Source organism: Sceloporus occidentalis, unplaced genomic scaffold (assembly GCF_023333645.1).
Source record: "Sceloporus occidentalis isolate IW3139 unplaced genomic scaffold, rSceOcc1.0.p SCAF_5, whole genome shotgun sequence".
NCBI lineage: Eukaryota > Metazoa > Chordata > Lepidosauria > Squamata > Phrynosomatidae > Sceloporus > Sceloporus occidentalis.
In genome coordinates, this window is record NW_028316985.1 from 132,320,782 (window position 1) to 132,340,660 (window position 19,879).

A 19,879-nucleotide genomic window follows, 5' to 3' on the forward strand; every position below is an offset into this window, starting at 1 on the left:
TCCATGAGTATTTGTAAACAGCCTTGGTCCTGATTCAGCAATGAATTCCAGAAAGAGGAGATTTCTGTTGCCACCATTCAGGTTTACAGAATATCACAAGTGACTATAAAATGCTTTTCTTGCTTAAAATTGCTTTGTTTGTATCCTGCTTTCCTCCACAGAGGGGCATAGCAGGAGTTCTGTTTTTCTCTGTTCTAGGTTTTGCACATGTTGGACACCACTTGCAGGACAATTTGTACTTTACTTGAATGGTAATTCCTCATGCCAACATTACCAGAGGGACTTTTGTACCATACCATACTTTTATTTCAGCCAACTGGCCATTAGACAACAGACTATATATAAAACATGTTAACATAGCACTATAAAACAAACATTCATAACATACTCTCAGCCAATTGTTTAAAAATGTGAGTGTGGCATGTCACTATGCAGAGGGGTTTTCACCAATCAGGTTCAGACTTACTGCAAAGGTGGGGACTGCCAAAGGAGTGACTATAAAAGGGGAGGAGCAAAGGAGAATTATGAATGAGTGTATCAGTGCTGTCAGAAGTCATGAGGTTTCAGTGACAAGAGAGTTTGTCAGTTTATACTTGAGGATGTTAGTTAACATGTCAGTTCACAGCAGTTCATAGCTGCTTTGTTCTGTGGGTTGTCGTTTCAGATTCAGGCCAGACCTTGACAGAATTCATGCTTCTGTAAAAGGAGATTTATAACAGAGAGAGTAGTTTAAAAGAAGCAGGAACTAGTTTTAGAACTGAAAGAGATTCAGTGAGGGAACAGACTAAGGAATAAATTGTAACAAGTGAAGTGCTGTAAATATTGTAAACATATGATCTGTGTACCAGCCTTGAAAAGATACAAAAGTAACATCTGCTTGTAAATAAGCCATATTTTTATTCTTGTCTCCAAAAGAGACATGGCTTGAATGAACTTAGAATAATACTTTTCACAAATAAAATGCTACATATAGGAGATGACACTTGGGGACCTTAACCTTAATTCATTTAATAAAAAGGCATAAAAGGAGTAAAAGTGAGGCAAGTGTCAGGACCAAGAGGTCAAGTGATGTATCTGAGGTAGAAGAAAAGCCTCAGAGCATTGGCAGGAAGACCCCTGTGGTCACAGTGAGTGAATACAGTAGTTAATTTGTACTAACCAAATCTACTCCTTCTCAGCTGGCCTCAACTCCTTCACATCAATCGGCTATGATGACTAATGGACAAAAATGCAGAGGTACACATACAGGAAAGAGGAATCCTGACTGGCCAAGTATTTGCCTTTTCATGAAGGACCCTATAAACATACACTCCATTATTATTGTTGTTGTCATCATCATCACTATCATTTATTTACTGTATATAGTGTCATCACTGTACATTGCACTTTACAAGTAAAAGAGCAAGACAGTTTCCTGCCCAGAACTCACAATCTAATTAAGACGTGACGCAAAAAGAAGCAGGTAATGGAAGTGTGGGGAGGTAGTAAGTTCAGCAGATCCTACCTCTTCTTCTCGCTGAGGCCAGAGCAGTGGCAGTTGGGATGGAGGGAGGGTATTTCATCTGCTTCTGGACCTAGGCATGATAATAGTTGGTTCCCTAGTTATCAAACAAGACAAACAGAACATCCTCAATAAATCATTTTGTCTCAAAATAGTCCAGCACTGGGCCTGTCAGTAAAGCTGCTCCTGAGAGGACCAAAACTCATTAAAACTCTTATTTAAATATTTCAGATATCATTCGAGGGGGCCATGTTCTTAGAGTTTTACAGTATTCACATTGAAATATGAATTTTATTTTATTATTGCACGCAGCCACTTGATCACTGAACACATAATTTTTTTTAAAAAAGGGTAATTTAAAATAATCAATTGTTAGATTTTGGCAGCTGTTGTTTATATTTGTACGAGGTGAAATGCTAATGCAGTCATGGTCCACATGATTGGGGCTATATGGATGGGCAGCTGAACGCCATCCCTATATGCCCCAGATCATTGTCACAGCAACCACATGCCACAGCAATGATCTGCTCCCACTCAGAAGCAAAAAGAAGCTGCTCTAAGCAGCCTCCTAGAAGGGGCGTCATAGTGATGCTCGCACACCATGACACCTCTTCCAGCCAGCGCCGTTTGGTTGCTGCGTGCCATGGACGCCATCATGGCATGCCCCATGTGGATGGGCACATGCCATGATGGCAGAGGAACTAGGGCTGGGAGCATGTGCATGCTCAGCCCTAGTTCAGCCCTAGCATGCAGTCAGGCCAGCACAAAGTGCCAGTGTGTACTGCTCTTTAGTTAACTTGAACCTACGTACCTATTAGTAAATTCTTGGCGATATATGCATCTGTAACTATGTCAAAGATTTAAATTCAGCTGCTAGTTCCAGCTAAAGTAACCCATTTAACCAACAGAACTTCTGTAAGGTCTGACTAATTTCTATAAATGTGTGACACTATTTTTATTAAAATTCCAGTTGCCAGAATGTGGCTATTTGATTGGAATCATTTGCTGGATAAATTTCATCTTGTTCCTACACAATACACATGGTCAAAAATGTGTCTATCAAGTTTGCTACTTTTTCTTACAAAAGGACCACCTGTGCTCTCACACAAAGGCTGGAGTGAAAAAAGGGCACAGAAATTCATGACCCTTAATTGTACATATTATAAGTTATTGTGCAGATTTTAAAAAAACAGCACTGCCAGTTCAAGCATAAAATATATGTGCTGTAAGAAAATACTGTACAAACAACATTTTATACAAACAGAAAAGCACAAAAGTTATTTTTATCTTCCAAAAGATATTATGTTTGATAAAACCCTTGTAAATTAGCAAAATATTAAATTAGCCATAGGAGGGCTCCCTCTAGTCCTCAGCAAAACTGAGCACAACAAAAAATTCTTCTTAATTAATAAAAAAATAATTTGTATTCTTGAGGAACAATCAAAGCTCTTATGCCTCAAAAGTTGTTTCTTCCATGTTGTATAGTCCCACAAAAGCATGTTTTGTGTAACATATGCATCCTTTGTGGAGGCCTGCACATATTTAAGTTCAAGTTATACACTTACTTCATAGAAAAAGCACCTGGGGCAGTCAAGCTGTGCCTTGACTCTACCACTTGGGTCTACATTTTTCAGGTGAAATGATGAGCAACTTCCCCATCTGATTAAAAAGTTAATTCCTAATGACAAATAAAGCTCACATATCAAGAGAAATGATAAATTAAAATCCTTCTGTCTCACATCTAGGGGTTTTCCTTTCTCTTAAGTGTCAGGCTGTGAGGGGATATAATTGGGAGACCCTTCCATTTTGTTAAATCCTCACCTGCTATACTGATGTGGAAGAGTCCAGAAAAAAATTAACCCAGCAAATGATTTCATGCTGAGGCTCTTCTTGCTTCTAAAAGCTTATCTTTTTCTTTTCTTTTTTGAGAATTTTAAACCTGCAGGATTTAGAAGAGCTGTACAATATGGTTTCACTACAAATATCTGTTTGGAAAATGCAAAGAGAAAAAAAGAACATACAGAATATAGCTATATAATAACACCACATGTGCTTTGAGTTATGGCATCTGATCATGATAGTAATATGTAAGGGTACATAATAGTTGGTGTACCATATAGCTGAGAACATTAGTAGTAGTTTGTGGAGTTGCACTCTTCTGTTCCTGATGTCTCCTGGTGGTGCAGTGGTTAAATACCTGTACTGCAGCCAATCACTCACAAACTGCAAGGTTGCGAGTTCAATACCAGCAAAAGGACTCAAGCTCAACTCAGGCTTGCATCCTTCCAAGGAGGTCGCTAAAATGAGTACCCAGATTGTTGGGGGCAATTAGCTTACACTTTGTAAACCACTTAGGGAGTACTTAAGTGCACTGATAAGTGGTATAGAAATGTACATGCTATTGCTATGTAATATGGGATAACAAGACTGGATTACGTTACTGCAGGGGTAGAGAAAGTGTCACCATTGAAGCTTCCTAGTACTCCCGTAACCACAACCCCACCCATTTTGGCATGACTTTCAGGAACTTTTGAACTGAAAACTGCACCAAAACACTGTCCCATATGACCTAGAGTCCCATCACTTCCAAATACAACCCCCACCCCCGCCTTGGCTCTATCTTGAAAATCATAGCAACTAGAAGATATTCAAAAGCCACTTACAGTTGTCATTTTGGCTGAGATACAGAGATGTTTTGACACATTAATAATAATAATAATAATAATAATAATAATAATAATTTGTTTTATTTATATACCGCTATTCCAAAGATCATAGCGGTGAACAGCAAGTAAGCTAATTAGCAAGTAAGCTAATTATTAGGAAAGTGGCCCACTGGGAGATACAAAGAGAATTGGGCTCTGCTACATGCAGTGGCTCGAGTGGTTAAGACACTGAGTGTGTTGATTGCAAGACTGGCAGGTTGGCAGTTCGAGGCCTAAGTGCTGCATGATGGGGTGAGCTCCTGTCATTAGTCCCAACTTCTGCCAACCTAACAGTTTGAAAGCATGCAAATGCAAGTAGATAAATAGGTACCACGGTGGAGTTATGATGGCCACATGACCACCAGAACAGTTCTTGGACAACAATGGCTCTTTGGTTTAGAAACGGAGATGAGCACCGCCCCCTACAGTCAGCTACGACTAGACATTTATGTCAAGGGACAATCTTTACCTTAACATGCGGTTGCCCATCTCCCATGAGATTATGGCTACAGTAATTTCAACTGATCAAGACAATGAAGTGTTAGCCTAAATCAATAACAAAACAGTATAAGCTTGGAGAAATGTTCTAAATCATTTTAAAATGTTACTTTCCCATACTTACTGTATCCTGGATGCTCAAACAAATTACAAGGCTATTGTAGATGTTTCCAAATGGAGGGCTTTATTTTCCATTCTGATTTACAATCTACCCAATCTGTTACAGAGTAATTAAAGTTGCTTTACAGGGTGTGCATATCCTGTAAAGCATTACACATGCTGAAGCCATGATGCTACCAAAAAAGATAATATTATATAGCTGAGGGAGAAGGAAAGGGGGGGGCTTACAAAAGCTCTGCCCAGTTGCAGTTCTCATTTAGTCCAGTGGGCTTTTGAAAGTGAAATCCAAAGTCTCTCTTCGTTCAGTTTTCTCTCCAGATTCTCTCCAGTTCCAGTCAATTTCTCAATTGTCCAAAATTTAATGTCTCTCTCTGTATGTTTATGTTGTAGAAAATGCTGGACCATAGGTGCAGTGGGTATGTGATTTCTTATACAACTTTTGTGTTCACAGATCCTCTTTAAGTTTTACTGCAGTAGACCCACCCCGTTCCGGATGCTCCCGCATAAAGGGAATTAAGTGTATGCTCAAATCCCATTCAGAATAATGCTCCCGTGGCATGGCATGGTGTGCATGCCCCATTGTTTTGATTGGGGCTTGCCTTCTGTGTGATCTCAGGTCCGCATAAGGCAAACTTGCACAAAGGGCAGGCCAGCTGTATAGAAGTTTACAGGGACATTGGATTGCATATTGACACCCTTTGTATCACAAGTATATATGTCATTCATAAAATAGATTGTATTATTAACAGGATTAACAAATTCTGTGATTTTAACACAATTTCTACAAATGCTACAATTATAACATGGATAGTTCCTTTTGCAGCCTTCTGCATGTTATATTTACTCTATGAACCAGGATATCCTTTAATTTTTTTGAGCGTTTATACACAAATAAAGGTTTTTCTGAACAACCAAGAATGTCCTGAAGTAAATCCCAGTATTTAAGGACAGCTGCCTAAATGAATCTTGTATGTCTATTAAATGTTACAGATATCAACATCTTAAGACTGTTTTTGTTTCTTAGGTTTATTTTGAAGTACATTTTTTCTGTCCATCTTCCTAACTCTAAAGTAGTCTTGTTTTAATCTCTTTTTGGGATATCTTCTGATTACAAATTGCTCATTCAAAGTTTTAGCTTGTCTATCAAATTCAATTATGCCCAAGCAATTTCTTCTCAATCTTATGAATTGAGAGTAAGGTAAGGTTTTCCCAATATGTGAAAGACGGAAGCTGGCATACCTCAACAAAGAGTTTGAGTCAGTGCCCTTTCTATATAGGTCTGTTTCCAATGAGGTCCCTCTTTTTATTATCAGTAAGTCCAAAAATATTATCCTAGAGTAATCAAAGTTTACTTCAAATTTTATAGTGCTGTGTACATTGTTTAGATATGTATGGAATTCAAATAAATTGGTCTCTTTACCACTCCATATGATAAAAAAATCACACAGAAATCTTTTGTATTGTATATTTTGTAATATGTACCTAAAAATGTCCCATGTTTTCAGTGTAGCATACTTCCAAACAAGTGTGCATAGGATGGATTGTAAGCAGGCTTTATTATAATTGTGAGAATTCAGCAGCAATAGCTATCTTAGTATTTCTTTGTGCTTAATCATTTAGTGACAGTTCCTGGGGAGACTCAACTACCTATGAGTCTTGGTAGTCCAATTTTGCCTAATCATTGAGGAGGAGCTCAGTTCTGCCATCTAGCCTAGCTCCCTACTTCCTCATAACAGGGAAGACATTTTAAACATACCCTTCCTGTGTGTTGTGGGCCTGATGGAAGATTGGAGGATAGGAGTTCCTGCTGCTAACATTTTTTTTTCAAAGTGAGCAATGGGCCAAAGTCAGCTTTACTGTAGTATCCTTCAGCAAAGTTGTACTGAGTAACATGGCCACAGATGAAAATGTAAGGCAGGAACATGGTTTTTGCTGATTTGCCCTTCAGCTGCCTTTAACATCACCTCCCAAATAGTTCTGGAGGTCTTCTCAATCTATCAGAACATATTTTCAGGGAGCACACCTCAAAGACTGACTCATTCAGCCAGTGGAATAGCTTGGCTGATCTACAGTTCACCACCCAAATTCCTCCCATCTTTAGGATGATTTAGCTGGATCCAAGCACAATTGTCAAAGATGTGTTTAGCATCACATCTATTTTAGCACCAAAAGGAAGGAAAATAATATGAACCAATCAAATTCAGTTACAAGTACAGTGGAAGTAAGGGCCATTGTGAAAAGATCAGCAAATTAATAATCACGCTACCTATAAAATGGGAGTGTAAAAAAAATAAGCTCAAAGCAGTCACATATTGAACTGTACATCACTCACATCCTTCCTCTTCATCACATTTCTAGCCAACAAACTCAATTATAAAAACAGCGCACTATCTATCTGCCTGTGGGATAGTTAGCATATGAAAGGTACTGTATATGAAATTACATTCTGTTATATCATGAGATATATCTTTGGTATGCTACAAAAGTGCTAGATGGAATAAAAATACTAAACACTCATTAGTGATGCATAGGAAGAATACTTTCAAGGTTACCTCACCGTTATTAAGAGTGACTGCCAGATTAGGCACACACAAAAAATGTTCTAAAACAAGAGAAGATGAGGAATGCTATTATGAAAAATACTTTTAACATTCAAAATCCCTGTCTTGGGAATTTGCCAGGCACAATTCTGTTAAGGCATTTACTCTTTTATACAATTTTTGCAGTAACAAACACTGTGACAGGAAACAAGACAAAGTAAACTGTAAAAAAATTGTAAATGGAACTCAAATGCACCAATCTGAATTTACAAGGCTGTAAAAACAAAGACCCTAAACCATACTCAGTAAAGTTCTTTGTGTTTTCATGGCACAACAAGAATGACAGATTTATAGAGAAAAGGAGTCAAGTTCATTTGTATTCTGAAGCATAATATTCTGGTTTGGATTGCCACTTTATTGCTAAAGAGCATTTTTAACGAGCCTAGAGTTGTTGCTGGTTTTTCTGAAACAAATCTTGTTATGAGTCCTGCAAAAATTCTCTGCTTCAGATTATTTTGTTTCTGAATTTTCTATTTAATATCATAACCTAGCAAACTCTGGAATCAATTTTGTGATCATTTGAGCAACAAATTGAAGTAACAGTTCAAAACATATTTTTAATTATAAGACTCTATAGAGTTAATCTGGTTTCGTTTCAGCGTGATGTCCATAAATGTCAAATAGTTTGTTATTGTCATGTGCCTTTTAGTAATATCCAACTTACAGTGACCCTATGGCAAACCTATCATGCATTTTCTGGGGCTGAGAGTGTGTGACTCACTGAAGGTCTCCCAGTGAGTATCCATGGCTGAACAGGGAATCAAACCCTTGTCTCTAGAGTTGTAGTCTAGTGTTCAAACAACTACAGAACACTGTACTTGTGTCTATTAATACACCTACAAGACATATGGAATGGTATGAACACATATTAGAATTTGCTTATTCAAATACTATTCTTTCTTTCTTTCTTAGAAACCATTTCTTTCTTAGAAACCTTTTATGTCACTGGAGAATTCCACTCTGCATGTTTTTAGCAAGGAGAAATCTACTGGTAGCAGCAACAAGCAAGAACAGGATTTGCAATGATAAAAACCAAGGTCCATAAACTTGGTCTTAGGCTAGGCTACCAAAAGATAGCAGGAGCTCATCAATAATCCTTCTTTGTGCAATAATATAGGATTGGTTGGAGGTAGCTTCTGGATGGAATCAAATCCTCATGCTACATTAAAGATATACCTATCATCTTGCCTAGGAGGTGTGCCGCCACAATAAACACAACACCACAGTTGGAGGAATGGACAGAACTTTATTAACTCAACATTAAAACAGTGTAGGGTTGGCCCAAAGCATGTCATGATCTGTAAATCGAACAACACCCCGGTTGATTGATGACCGCAATTTTGAGATGACCTATGGGCTAGGGAACGCAATCTCGCAGCTATGTGAAGTTCTGATTGCCTCTTATCCCTTAAGCCCCTAGTCACCGGGTAACGTAATAACATAATGGCCCCCGCAATGGCCATAACGTATGTCCTCAATATACCCGGGTCCAAAGGACTCCCTCTCCAGTACTCCATAGCCCTGGAAAGCACTCTCAGCAGATCATGGCCTATGCTGCCCCTCAGTTGTGACAAAAAGGGAGGGAGGGTAAGGAACGGAGCAAAAATGGCCCCAATGCCGGGCAACAAGGCCTTATGTGGGCCACTGCAAAGAGGGAGGGGCTGGGAGTACACTCCTCCCCTCCAGGGCAGCCGACCAATCAGCTCTCTGGAGGACCGGAAACCCGGACCATAGAGAGGTCCTCCGAGCCACCTAGAGTGGCCAAAACAGAAAGTTCCTCCCCGGCCCCTCAGCCAGCCAATCATATGATTTTTTGGCCCCAGCAAAGCATGCTGGGCTTACTGACACCCCCAGCAAAGAATGCTGGGCTTCCTGACGCCCCCAGCAAAGCATGCTGGGATGTACCAGGCCTGGCAGGGCCTCCTCGGTCGGCATGACCTCCCGGCAGCAACGCAGCTCGTCGGGGGAGTCCTCCGGCTGTTCTTTATCAGAAGCAAACCTCCTGAACTCAATCTCATGGTTTAAGAATCATGATCAGTACCTGACAATAAGATTCGATAACCAACTCCCTGATCCAAAACACACAATGTCTGCCTCAGTATATTCTGTATAACAAATATAAAAAGAGCTGTATTGGATCACAACAAAACTTAATAAAACACAGGTTCCTCATTCCCATCATGGCTAATAAAATATTTAACCATTAACAGTACTGGGGGCATACAAGGTTCCTCCAGCACCTAGTAATCAGAGCCATATTGTCTATGATTTTGGAGGCTCCATTTACTTCATCAGCCTTATCCTCCATGAACTGGTCTACACAGCCTTCCATAGCTTGGTGGCCTGAAACTTATCAGAATACAGTTCCCATCATACCCAGCTATCATGGCAAACATCATCCCCCACTATCATGGCCCAAGCTATCACAGCTCTTTTATTGTCCCAAGGCACTACCTTGGGTAAAGATGTTCCAGGTTCCTCCCTCAAAGACATCTAAGCACTACATTTTGTCATTGAATCATAGTTAAGAACATTATTTTTAAAATACAGAAGTTTGAATTCTTTAGGTGAACCACACTTGTATAATGGAGCATTACATTTTTCATGCTTTAAGGGTGAAACAACAGTGTGAAGGGGCAGAAACCTTCATCACCATCAGAAGAGAAAGCTGTCAGATCTGAAGCAGCCTGTTTCTACAATCCTTGTTTCCAGGCGTGGTGTCAAAGCTAGAGGAATTCCAGGAAGGCTGTTCTGAACAATTCTTTGTACTGGATAGATAATATTCCCAGAAGTCTTCCCAGAGCACCTTTAGCTTCAAGGTCCCACCTGGACGCTAGGCATTTCCATCAGCAACTTTCCCTACAGATGGAGATATCTTTCTTTGCCTTTCTCCTGTCAAGGGATGCAATTCTTTATTAAGTTCATTCACAAAGGATGCAATGATTAATTTCAGCAATTTTCTTCCAACTGCAAGACTATTTATGGTTCAGGACTTATTCTGATCAAAATTGGCATATGGCATTTTTGCACAGAAAATGCTGGCTTTTCTGAAAAAGATACCATGTGCCAATTCTGTGATGAATAAGTCCCAAACTGCAAAGATGCTTGTCAGCCTAAGACTCTCCTTGTCAGAGTTCCCTGACTTTTGATAAAAACATTTTTGTAACATTAAAACATACATATTCCTGTCCCTATCTCAGCCACCAGTACATCTATGACATTTTTAATTTTCAGAAAGCTATGATTCCTGCTGCTATGCCAGTGACAGCATAGTTATGCCAGACAACAAAGTATTAGCATTAGTCTTGATCTAGTGACCAAAAAAAGAAAGAATTTTTTCTTTCCGTTATAAAATCGTAAAATCCTTCCCTTCCCTTTTGCCTGTTTTTCAAACTAAAACGCCCCAAACATTTAAACCTTCCTTCATTAGAAAAGTGTCCATTTTGATCAATTTGGGCCACTCTTCCCCCAGCTCTGTGATTGCCTTTTCAAGATAGAGATCATACTGATTTACACTATTCCAAATGCAGGTGTGCAGTAGGTTTATATAAAGTCATTACTATGCTGACCATGTTAGCTTTAATCCCTTTTCTAATCACATGGAATTTGTCTTTTCATGGCTGTACACTGCACTGGTATTTTCACTTAGTTATCCTGTACTACTCGAAGTTTTCTTTGTGGATTATATATAACCATCTATAACCAAATACCTGAAATTTATATGTTTTCCCTAGTGTACAAAATCACTTTCCATTTACTTACACTGAACTTTACTTGCCCTTTCATTCCCTATATATCCAGGAAATTGCAGTTTGGGTTGCATGCTCAGTATCCTGAATATACTAATGTTATCTAAACAGTTAGTTATCTCCCCTGATTCCATAGTAATTTCTCAGCAAGTTACATAGCTCCAGTTGAAATATGCATATGTACTTCAGATGAATCACTGCTTGTCGCATACAATTACAGGATCTGTCAATTTATTTCTATAATGTTCTATCTTGTTCTTTAACCAACCAGGTTCCAGATCTTTCTTACCCATCTACTGGTCTTATCCATGTCTAAGTTTATGCATCAAGGATTTTGTTGAAGATTCTCAGGATGTTACATTCTGTCAGTTCACACTTACCCTGATCCTAGCTGTAGAGAGATCTTGTAGCACCTTTGAGACTAACTGAAAGAAAGAAGTTGGCAGCATGAGCTTTCATAGACTTAAGTCTACTTCCTCAGATGCATGACTAAAGGCAACTGAGGAAGTAGACTTAAGTCTACAAAAGCTCATGCTGCAAACCTCTTTCTTTCAGTTAGTCTTAAAAGGGCTACAAGATCTCTCTACATACGGAGTCTACAGACTAGCACAGCTATATATTTGAATTCTATCACTTGGTCCTAGCTGATACTCACAGAGTAGCCAAGTAAAATAAGGGAAAAGGCTCTAGCCCCTTTAATAGTTATGCAGTGGAAGGAATTTCAACAGGTCTTGCTTGAATGATGAGCAACCCCAGCTCAAACTCCCTCTTCTACAAAACCATTAAAGGGATAGAGACCTTGGTGCGGGACAGACTGTCCAAAAAGGATGGTCTCCCAGCGCCCAGCTTTGGTCCACGGGGAAGCTGCAGCCTCCAGACCGAGGGACTGCCCCACAGACCAAAAAGAATCCGCAAAAAGCAGGTTCTTCTTGTGGTGCCATTATGACACCACAGTGCACCAATAGCGCACTTGCAACATCGCAATGGTGCCCTGACATGCGGATGCTAGGCATCCATCACGTAATGATGGCAGCACCCATTTGTACAGGGCACCACCATTTTGACACCCTCGTCACATATGAGGGGCAAGGGGTGTATAGAAGCGCCACCCCTCGCACGTGACGAGAGCACCCTATCGCGCCCGTCTGGACCGGGCCCTTGTCCCTTATTTCACCTGTCAAAACTATTCCCAAAGAACTCCAAAAGGCTGGTGAGGCAGAGCTTCTTCCTGCAGAAGCAGTGCTGATTCAACCTCACTGAAGCTTATTTTCTTGACCTCTACAAAATTATCTGAGACAAATATTGGACTAATGGGCCTGGAATTTCCTAGCTCTTTCTGGAGCCTGACATTTAAAAAAAAGTGTTAAGGTGGCTGTTTTCCAGGTTTGCCTTTCCGTTTCTATGTCCTTTAGTTCTCCAGAACCTAATTTTATCTTTGCTAGTCAATGATTCCATCATCCTACAATCACTACTCATATACATATTTATACAGCAAAAAAATACCAAGTACTGTATTATAAACAAACACTGATGAAACACCATCACAGTTCCTTTTAGATCAGAACAGTACATGAGTCCATTGAATTAATAGTACAACCTATATCATGAACATCCATTCATCAACTCACAGTGATATATTCATGTTCAGTCTATCTAGGTCCCACTACATACTTGATTTATAAGAATTCTTGTATCTGGCTACAAATCAGAACTTAACAGAGGTAGTAAGGTTTGCACAAACACCTGAACACACACACTGTTTGGTGTGGACATTTGTACAATGTAGTGTGAAAGCACCCCTTATGTTTCTCTTTTTTATTGCATAAGCCCAAACACACACACAGAAGTCCTACTGACTTCAAGACATCTCACACACAGGTATACAAGTGCAGGTGTGCAGCACTGAAGTTCTGTGAAACACTGACATTTTCTTGTGCAGCCAAATTTGAAAATTTCCATCTACTAAAATGTATTTCACACAGGAAAAAGGTCATAAAGTGTAAGATAATGTGCAAAAATTTCTTCAAAGTGTAATACAGGAAATGAATGATGGTCCTTCTACAGAATTACAAAAAATGCCAATAGTAAAATATATTTCAAACCTGATACACTAGTTTCAGCCACTTTCAGTCAATGTTGGCATATTACCCATTTCCCTAGATCAGTGGTTCCCAACCTGTGGGTCGGGACCCCTTTGGGGGTCGAATGACCCTTTCATGGGAGTCACCTAAGGCCATTAGAAAACACCTATTTAATTACAGTTATGAAGCAGCAACAAAAATAATTTCATGGGTTTGTGTCACCACCACATGAGGAACTGTATTAACGGGTCACGGCATTAGGAAGGTTGGAAACCACTGCCCTAGATCCTATCTGTCTTACAGTATAGACCTAAACATCTCTTCTTAGAAGCAAGTCCCATTCATTTTAATTTGGCTTATTCCCAGACAAATGGGTATAAGACAGCATTGTTAAATAGCAAAAACACTCATTAATTGCTAAAATGTAGTGTGCTTAAAAGTACCTTGTACTGAGATCCCAATATGTATTCTGCAATATACTTTCAAACTTGGGTTATAGTTGGGAAAAGAAATCCTACTTGCTGAGTTCAGAGTCAGGGCCATTCATATAAGAGCCTATTCAAGTTAATTTTAATGCTGAGAAGACAGACACCTTCTTAGTAAAAATATGAAAGGGGAAAAATGGTTCAGCAAGCATTGATAGCCCTTTTCAGAGCACATTTTTCTGTAATTAAAATACAAGTTGTGTATTCCTTATCGAAAAATACACAATACTCCAAAACTGTTCACATGGGAGGCTTAGATAATGACACCTTTGCTTTCTGATGGTTCAATGTACATAAACTTTGTTTCTTGCACAAAATTACTAAAAATAAAAAACTGGCCCCTGTATAAATAAAAGATGTCATGTAAATCTCCATGGTCTAAGAAGCCTCATGTGTTGGATTCCAGCTCTTGCACCTTACTTGTGCAATTGACTATGAAGGAGGATACCTGTCTTGGAAAACACATACCTTACATCTAAAATGTACATACCTAAACTATCCCTTGACATACTGTTCCCACTTGTCATAATAAATGTATTCATTTGCACACTCACTAGAAAATGGAATTACATTTCTCTGAACCGATAATATTTTGTGTGGTATTAAACCCTTCTCCAAACATTTTACTGAAAGTCTTGTTTCACTAATGGGGACATCAATGCTTCTCAGGCAGAGCCAAGAATAAAGTTATTCAAGCACTGAGTTGTAAAGACCTTATTAGCACTAATTTCACCTTACATCTTCCAGTAAGTGATCACTGAAAACTTTAAAGATTATTCCTTCATGTCCATGGTTTGAGTTTTAAAAATATAATTTTTATGGTTCACACATTAGTTATTATGCACCCACGTTTGTCATTGTGAAAAGACTTACTTGGAGTAAGCCCCACTGACTTGATAATGAGACTTCACTTTTGACCACACATTAGACATATGACACAAGTTTTCCATCTACTAACAATGATGCCTGTTAGTCTGTAATCCTGCACACACTTAGCTAAGAATAAGCCTCCATGGATCACAGCAGGTCTTATTTCTAAGCAAATGTACATAAGGTTGGACTGACAATGAACTGTGTATATTCATTTAGAAGTCCATTTCTCATATAACAGTCCCTTTAGAAAGAAGTTAGGAATGCTAAAAAGTTGCTGTTACTATAAGACAACTAAACACATTGACTTTTTCTTGACATAATTATTATACATGATGCTCCAGGGTTGTAATCCTGTGCATAAGTATTTAGAAGTCATATTGAACTTAACACATTGAAAGTTATGCCCAAGCAAGCATACATGGGACTGTGATGTAGAAATCTTTAAGCTTTTGTCCTAAGTTTAGAAGGACCCACTTTCTTTTTTAAAAAAGAAGAAAAAAAATCTTATGCCTAACAAGCTCTTTAAAACTTGTGTGCTAATTCAGAACACTTCACACATTAAAAACATGTACAGCAAATGACAACAGCAAGGCATCAATCAACTATTTGACATGTGTTAGTGTGCCTTCTATTGACCAAACTAATTTTCAGACATTCAGTATGTGGAAAAATTGTAATACACTTGAGTGATGGTCCTTGAAATTAAGGATATTAATATAGCAGTTATATATATGGCGCTGCCTGGTACATACTGATACAAGTGATAAACAAGCTGCAAGATAAAAGTATTTCTATAGATTTACCTCCCTCACCCTTATATGTGTGTGTGGCTCATTTAAAGTCTACATAGAACACTGTGCAGTTAGGATCACAGTGATGTTTGCGAACGAAATATAGCCTTCCTTAATTTATTAGCAGCAGTGATTTAAAGTTTTGCATTAAAGCAACTCTCTAAAACCACTTAATTTAATGCACGTCTTATTTTGGTTTACGAGCCATACATAAACTTAACGAGTTGAAAATTATGACAAAAAATATAGGTTATATTAACTGCTGTTAATCTCAGATGACGAAGAAGACCATAAACTAGAGATACTTAACAGCACATTATGATATCAAGCAGATAGGACAGTCAGACTAAAAATATGAATGTAAATGCTTTTCTGTATAGGGCACAATCATTCCAACAACATTCAGTGAAAAGAAAAACTGGGCACTCAAATATATTTCTAGAGAAAAAAGGATTTGAAGGGACGACAAAAGCAAGACTTATTAACAGAGTATGTAAACAAAACTGCACTGGGTTATTCTGCAAGACACCAAGAATCCAATTCCCACTCAACTAAGAAATATGGGAGCAGGTGCCTTTGCAAGTCTCCAGGGGATTCATCACAAAATGCAAGCAACTTTCTCAGGCTGATTTGAGGATAAAGCAGATTAAAGAAACAGAAGGTAGCTTGTACAAGGCAATGTGCTGTAAAAATCAGCACAGATCCTCATGTGCTCAAATGTAACATCCTTATTTTGGTATGCACACCATGTGATTCTATTTATGCGATTCAACACAACTGCTTGGCACTACCCCCTTTGATAGAGAGAGCGGAGTTTGGATGAAACTTCTGATCCAGGTCATACCTAGACACGCTGGTGCCCGAACACTGCAAACCAAATTTGGCAAAGCTAAAGGCAACAGGACTATGGAGTTTATCCCATTAATATCCTGGAAAAATCACATAATTATGCTAAACAATTTCACATGACATTGCACATTCAAGCGGTCACAAAGACGCATTAACGTGCACGTTTTTACTTCCAGGATTTCAGAGACAATGCATTTCTGCTATCACTTTATTTGCACAGTTGGGTGAAATAATCATTTGTGCAGTTACCCACTATTTCCACTTTATTTGTGGGACGATTTCAATGTGTTTTTAATCGCTCTTTAATGCCACAATCAGCCCCAGTGTAATAAACTCCTACACCTACCAGAGGAGGAAGAGAAGCAGGACTCATCCCACACTCATGCTCACCCAAGTCCAGCCAATTTTCCTCTTGCAACTTTCCCCTTACCTGAACCAACTACACTTGGTGCAACCCAAATCCTCCTCCTCCTCCTCCTCCTCCCAGCCTCTCCAGAGTGAGGTCAAGCATCCACAGAAGCTTAAGTTAAAAGGCAGACAGTTTCAGGTGGCATCGATTCTCAAGAGCCAGTCCAAGAGATCTTTGGTGACTGAAGAGAGATAGATGCCTTAAGACGCAACTTGCCATCTAGAATCACAGAATCATAGAGTTGGAAGAGACCCCAAGGGCCATCCAGTCCAACCCCCTGCCATGCTTGCTTTGGCAGTGGCTTCGCCTCACTTACTTACCTGCTGCTCGCCCAGCATGGTGGCTTTCACCAGGTGCTTCTCCCTATACAGAGACCAGAGTCCGACGTTGGGCAGGAAAATCAGAGTCACCACGAAGAGGAGCGTCATCTGCAGAAACCGCTTCTGTTTCCTCTTCATGGCCAATGGCAAAGAAGGGGGGCACGGAGGGGATGGGGGGGCTCCCTTCTTCTTCTTCTCCTTCTCTCTCTCTCTCTCGATCTCTCTCTTTCCCCTTCGGTCTGTCAGTGGAGGATCCCTTCCTTGGGATCTCGCCTCCTGGCAGGTGCAGGAGGGAAGAGACACTCCCGTTGTGCCGCCAGCTTGGTCAGCCTTCCACCGGAGGAGTGTGGAGTAACCTGGAGAAGGGATCCAAGGCGAGACAAGGAGGAGGAGGAGGCGGCGTTACCTCCTCAGCCTCTGGAGCCTCGCAGCCCCAACGCCCTCCATCCATTCACAAGAGAACCAGCCCCCGCCCTCCCTCCAAAATGATCATAATAAAAGGCAGCGGGAGCACACTGATTGGCTGCCGAGCTGAGGAGGAGGAGGAGGATGCTGATGAAGGCCAGAAGTTAAAGAGAGCGCTGGAAGGAGAGGAGGGGGTTCATGGCGGGAGCCCAGCCTGGCGACCCATTCCTCAGCTGCTCCATTTTTTTGGGGGGGGGGGGGAGTGCCTTTGGAGCCTGGAAAGCGCAGAGCTGCCTCCACACTGGGAAAGTAGCCCAGTTTGGCACCGCTTTTAGTGTCCTGGCTCAAGGCTATGGAATTCTGGGAGTTAGAGTTTGTTCCGCTCTGGGCCCACAACGAACTCCAACTCCCAGAATTCCATAGCCTTGAGCCAGGACACTAGTTGTCGCATGCTTAGTTTGTCCAATTATTCGGGGCAAATGTGAACATAGAAATCATTCTTAATAAACACAAAACTACAGTTCCCTAAATGTCATAACATGGAGCTGTGGTGGTTAAAGCGGGGTCAACCCGGTGTGGAAGCGGTGCCTCTTGACTGGAGCTTCTTCTTCGCTCTCCAAAGCATCCTCCTTCCCGCCGGCAGAGAGAAGAAAAGGCGCCAGAGGCGAGTGTTGTTGCTGACAGGACTTGGCCCCAGAGTCTCCCTCAAACACACAACACCCTCCAGAGGCGAGAGCGCGCCAAAGCCCCTTCTCCAGGCCTTCGCCTGCACTAAGCTTAGGGAGGGAGACTCTAGAGGTGCAAGAGGAACACGCCCCGCCCCAGGGTTGCCTTCACACATTACGACTTCTTAGGGTTAAAGGGTGTGGGGGGGGTGTGGGTGTGGAGTCTTCCGCAACCTCCTCAGGTTCCTATGAAAACCCCTGCGCCACCTATTCCTTCCTTCTCCCTTAGCCCCCATCTTTCGTCGTTTCTGCCTCTTTCCCCCTCAGACAAAAGAGGCTCCAGGTGGGCTTCCACACTCTCTCAGCTTCAAGGGGGAGGCCACACCTCCCGGGGACCGAAAGGAGCCCTTCAGGTGGCCCTGAATGGGAAAGGGCTGGAAGGCGGGAACTGGGGGCGTCCGTTCTTTGCATCCACAAATGGAGCAATAACCCGGTTTGGCACCGCTTTAACTCTCTGTGGCTCAAGGGTCCGCTCTGGGCCCCCATCACAAACTCCAACTCCCAGAATTCCATAGCTTTGAGCCAAGGCACTGAAAGCGGTGCCAAACTGGGTTCCTGCTCCAGCGTGGATGCAGCCTTGAGCCGGGGATGCTGCTGAGCCCCGGCTGCCGCTGCTCCCTCCCTCCCTCGCCATCTCCCCGGGAGGAGAGATGCCCCCCGCCCCAGGCCTCACCTGATCCCCCAGCCCCCGGCTCCACAGCCCAAAGCAGCCTCGGAGGAGCCGCGGCGGCTCCGGGGACGGCGGGGCTCTGCTCCTGGGCGGCCGACCTTCCTCCTCCTCCTCCTCGTTGGTGCCTTCATGGTCAGCGGGAGCCAAGCAGGAGCCCCGGGAGCGGCAGCCTCGAGCTGGCTTCCTCCTCCTCGGCGGGGAGGAGCAGGGCGGAGAGAGGGGAGGAGGAGGAAGGCCGGCAACGCGCCCGCCTCGCCTCTTCCCGGCCGGGAGCCCCCCCCCCCGCCGCGGGAAAGGACAGGAGTGACCCAGCCCGGGCTTTCTGACCACTAGCCGCCCCTGCCTGCCTCCCTGCCGGTGCCTCCAGGTGAGCCAGGGCGAGGCCAAGGCTCGGGGCCACGACGCCGGAGGGGAGCTTCAGGCCAGGCCAGCCCACGAGGGCCACCACCAGCCCCAGGAGGAGGAGGAGGAGGAGGAAGCCCAAGGCATCCAGCGGGGAGCTAGAGCTGGCTGCCTGGCTGGCTGGCCCGCCTTCCTGCATGCTTTCATTCTTTGTTTCTTTCCTCCCTCTCTTCTTTCTTTGCTTCCTTTCTGTCCTTTTTCTTTCTTTCCTTCCTTCCTTCGGACATCTGGTCGCCCTGGCGATGGGGGTGACCTCATCCTGAGTCTCAGGCGCTACCAGATCAGCCAGGGTTCCCCAATGTCCCACTATGGGAGGACCATATCATTAGTCCCAACTGGAGTAGACCCATAGAATCAATGCAATTTGCATCTCGGTTGAGCCACCTTTCAACAGTTGATGTGTGTATGTGTGTGTGTGTGTGGGGGGGGGTGGTACAGTTGTTCTGTCATGAAAAAACCTGGGCGAACTTGGACAAGTCACATGCTCTCAGCCTCAGGGGAAGGCAATGGCAAATGTTTTCTGAACTAATCTTGCCCCAAAAATCTCATAATAGGGTCACCTGTTGGAAAGCACTGAAATTTTATTTATTTATTTATTTCACAGTTTTTATGCTGCCTTTCTCCCAGAAAGAACCCCAAGTGTCTACAAATGAAAGGCACACAACACCCCCAGAGGGTTTGTAAATGAAAAGTAGG

At 41.9% G+C, this 19,879-nt stretch overlaps 1 protein-coding gene across 4 annotated transcripts in view; it reads right to left on the reverse strand.

Moving 5' to 3' along the window:
• The window catches only part of GALNTL6 (polypeptide N-acetylgalactosaminyltransferase like 6), a 648,223-nt gene extending 629,319 nt beyond the window's left edge, over positions 1-18,904 (reverse strand). For 3 of the 4 annotated variants that reach the window (XM_089525480.1, XM_089525479.1, XM_089525482.1), the window contains exon 1: positions 16,982-17,191. In XM_089525480.1, the coding sequence (XP_089381606.1) occupies positions 16,982-17,119 (138 nt within the window). In that variant the 5' untranslated portion in view covers positions 17,120-17,191. Of the gene's footprint in view, positions 1-16,981; positions 17,338-18,784 lie in introns of those variants that run through there. The other variant, XM_089525481.1, reaches the window with a different exon arrangement.
• Between the last annotated feature and the right edge of the window lie 975 nt (positions 18,905-19,879).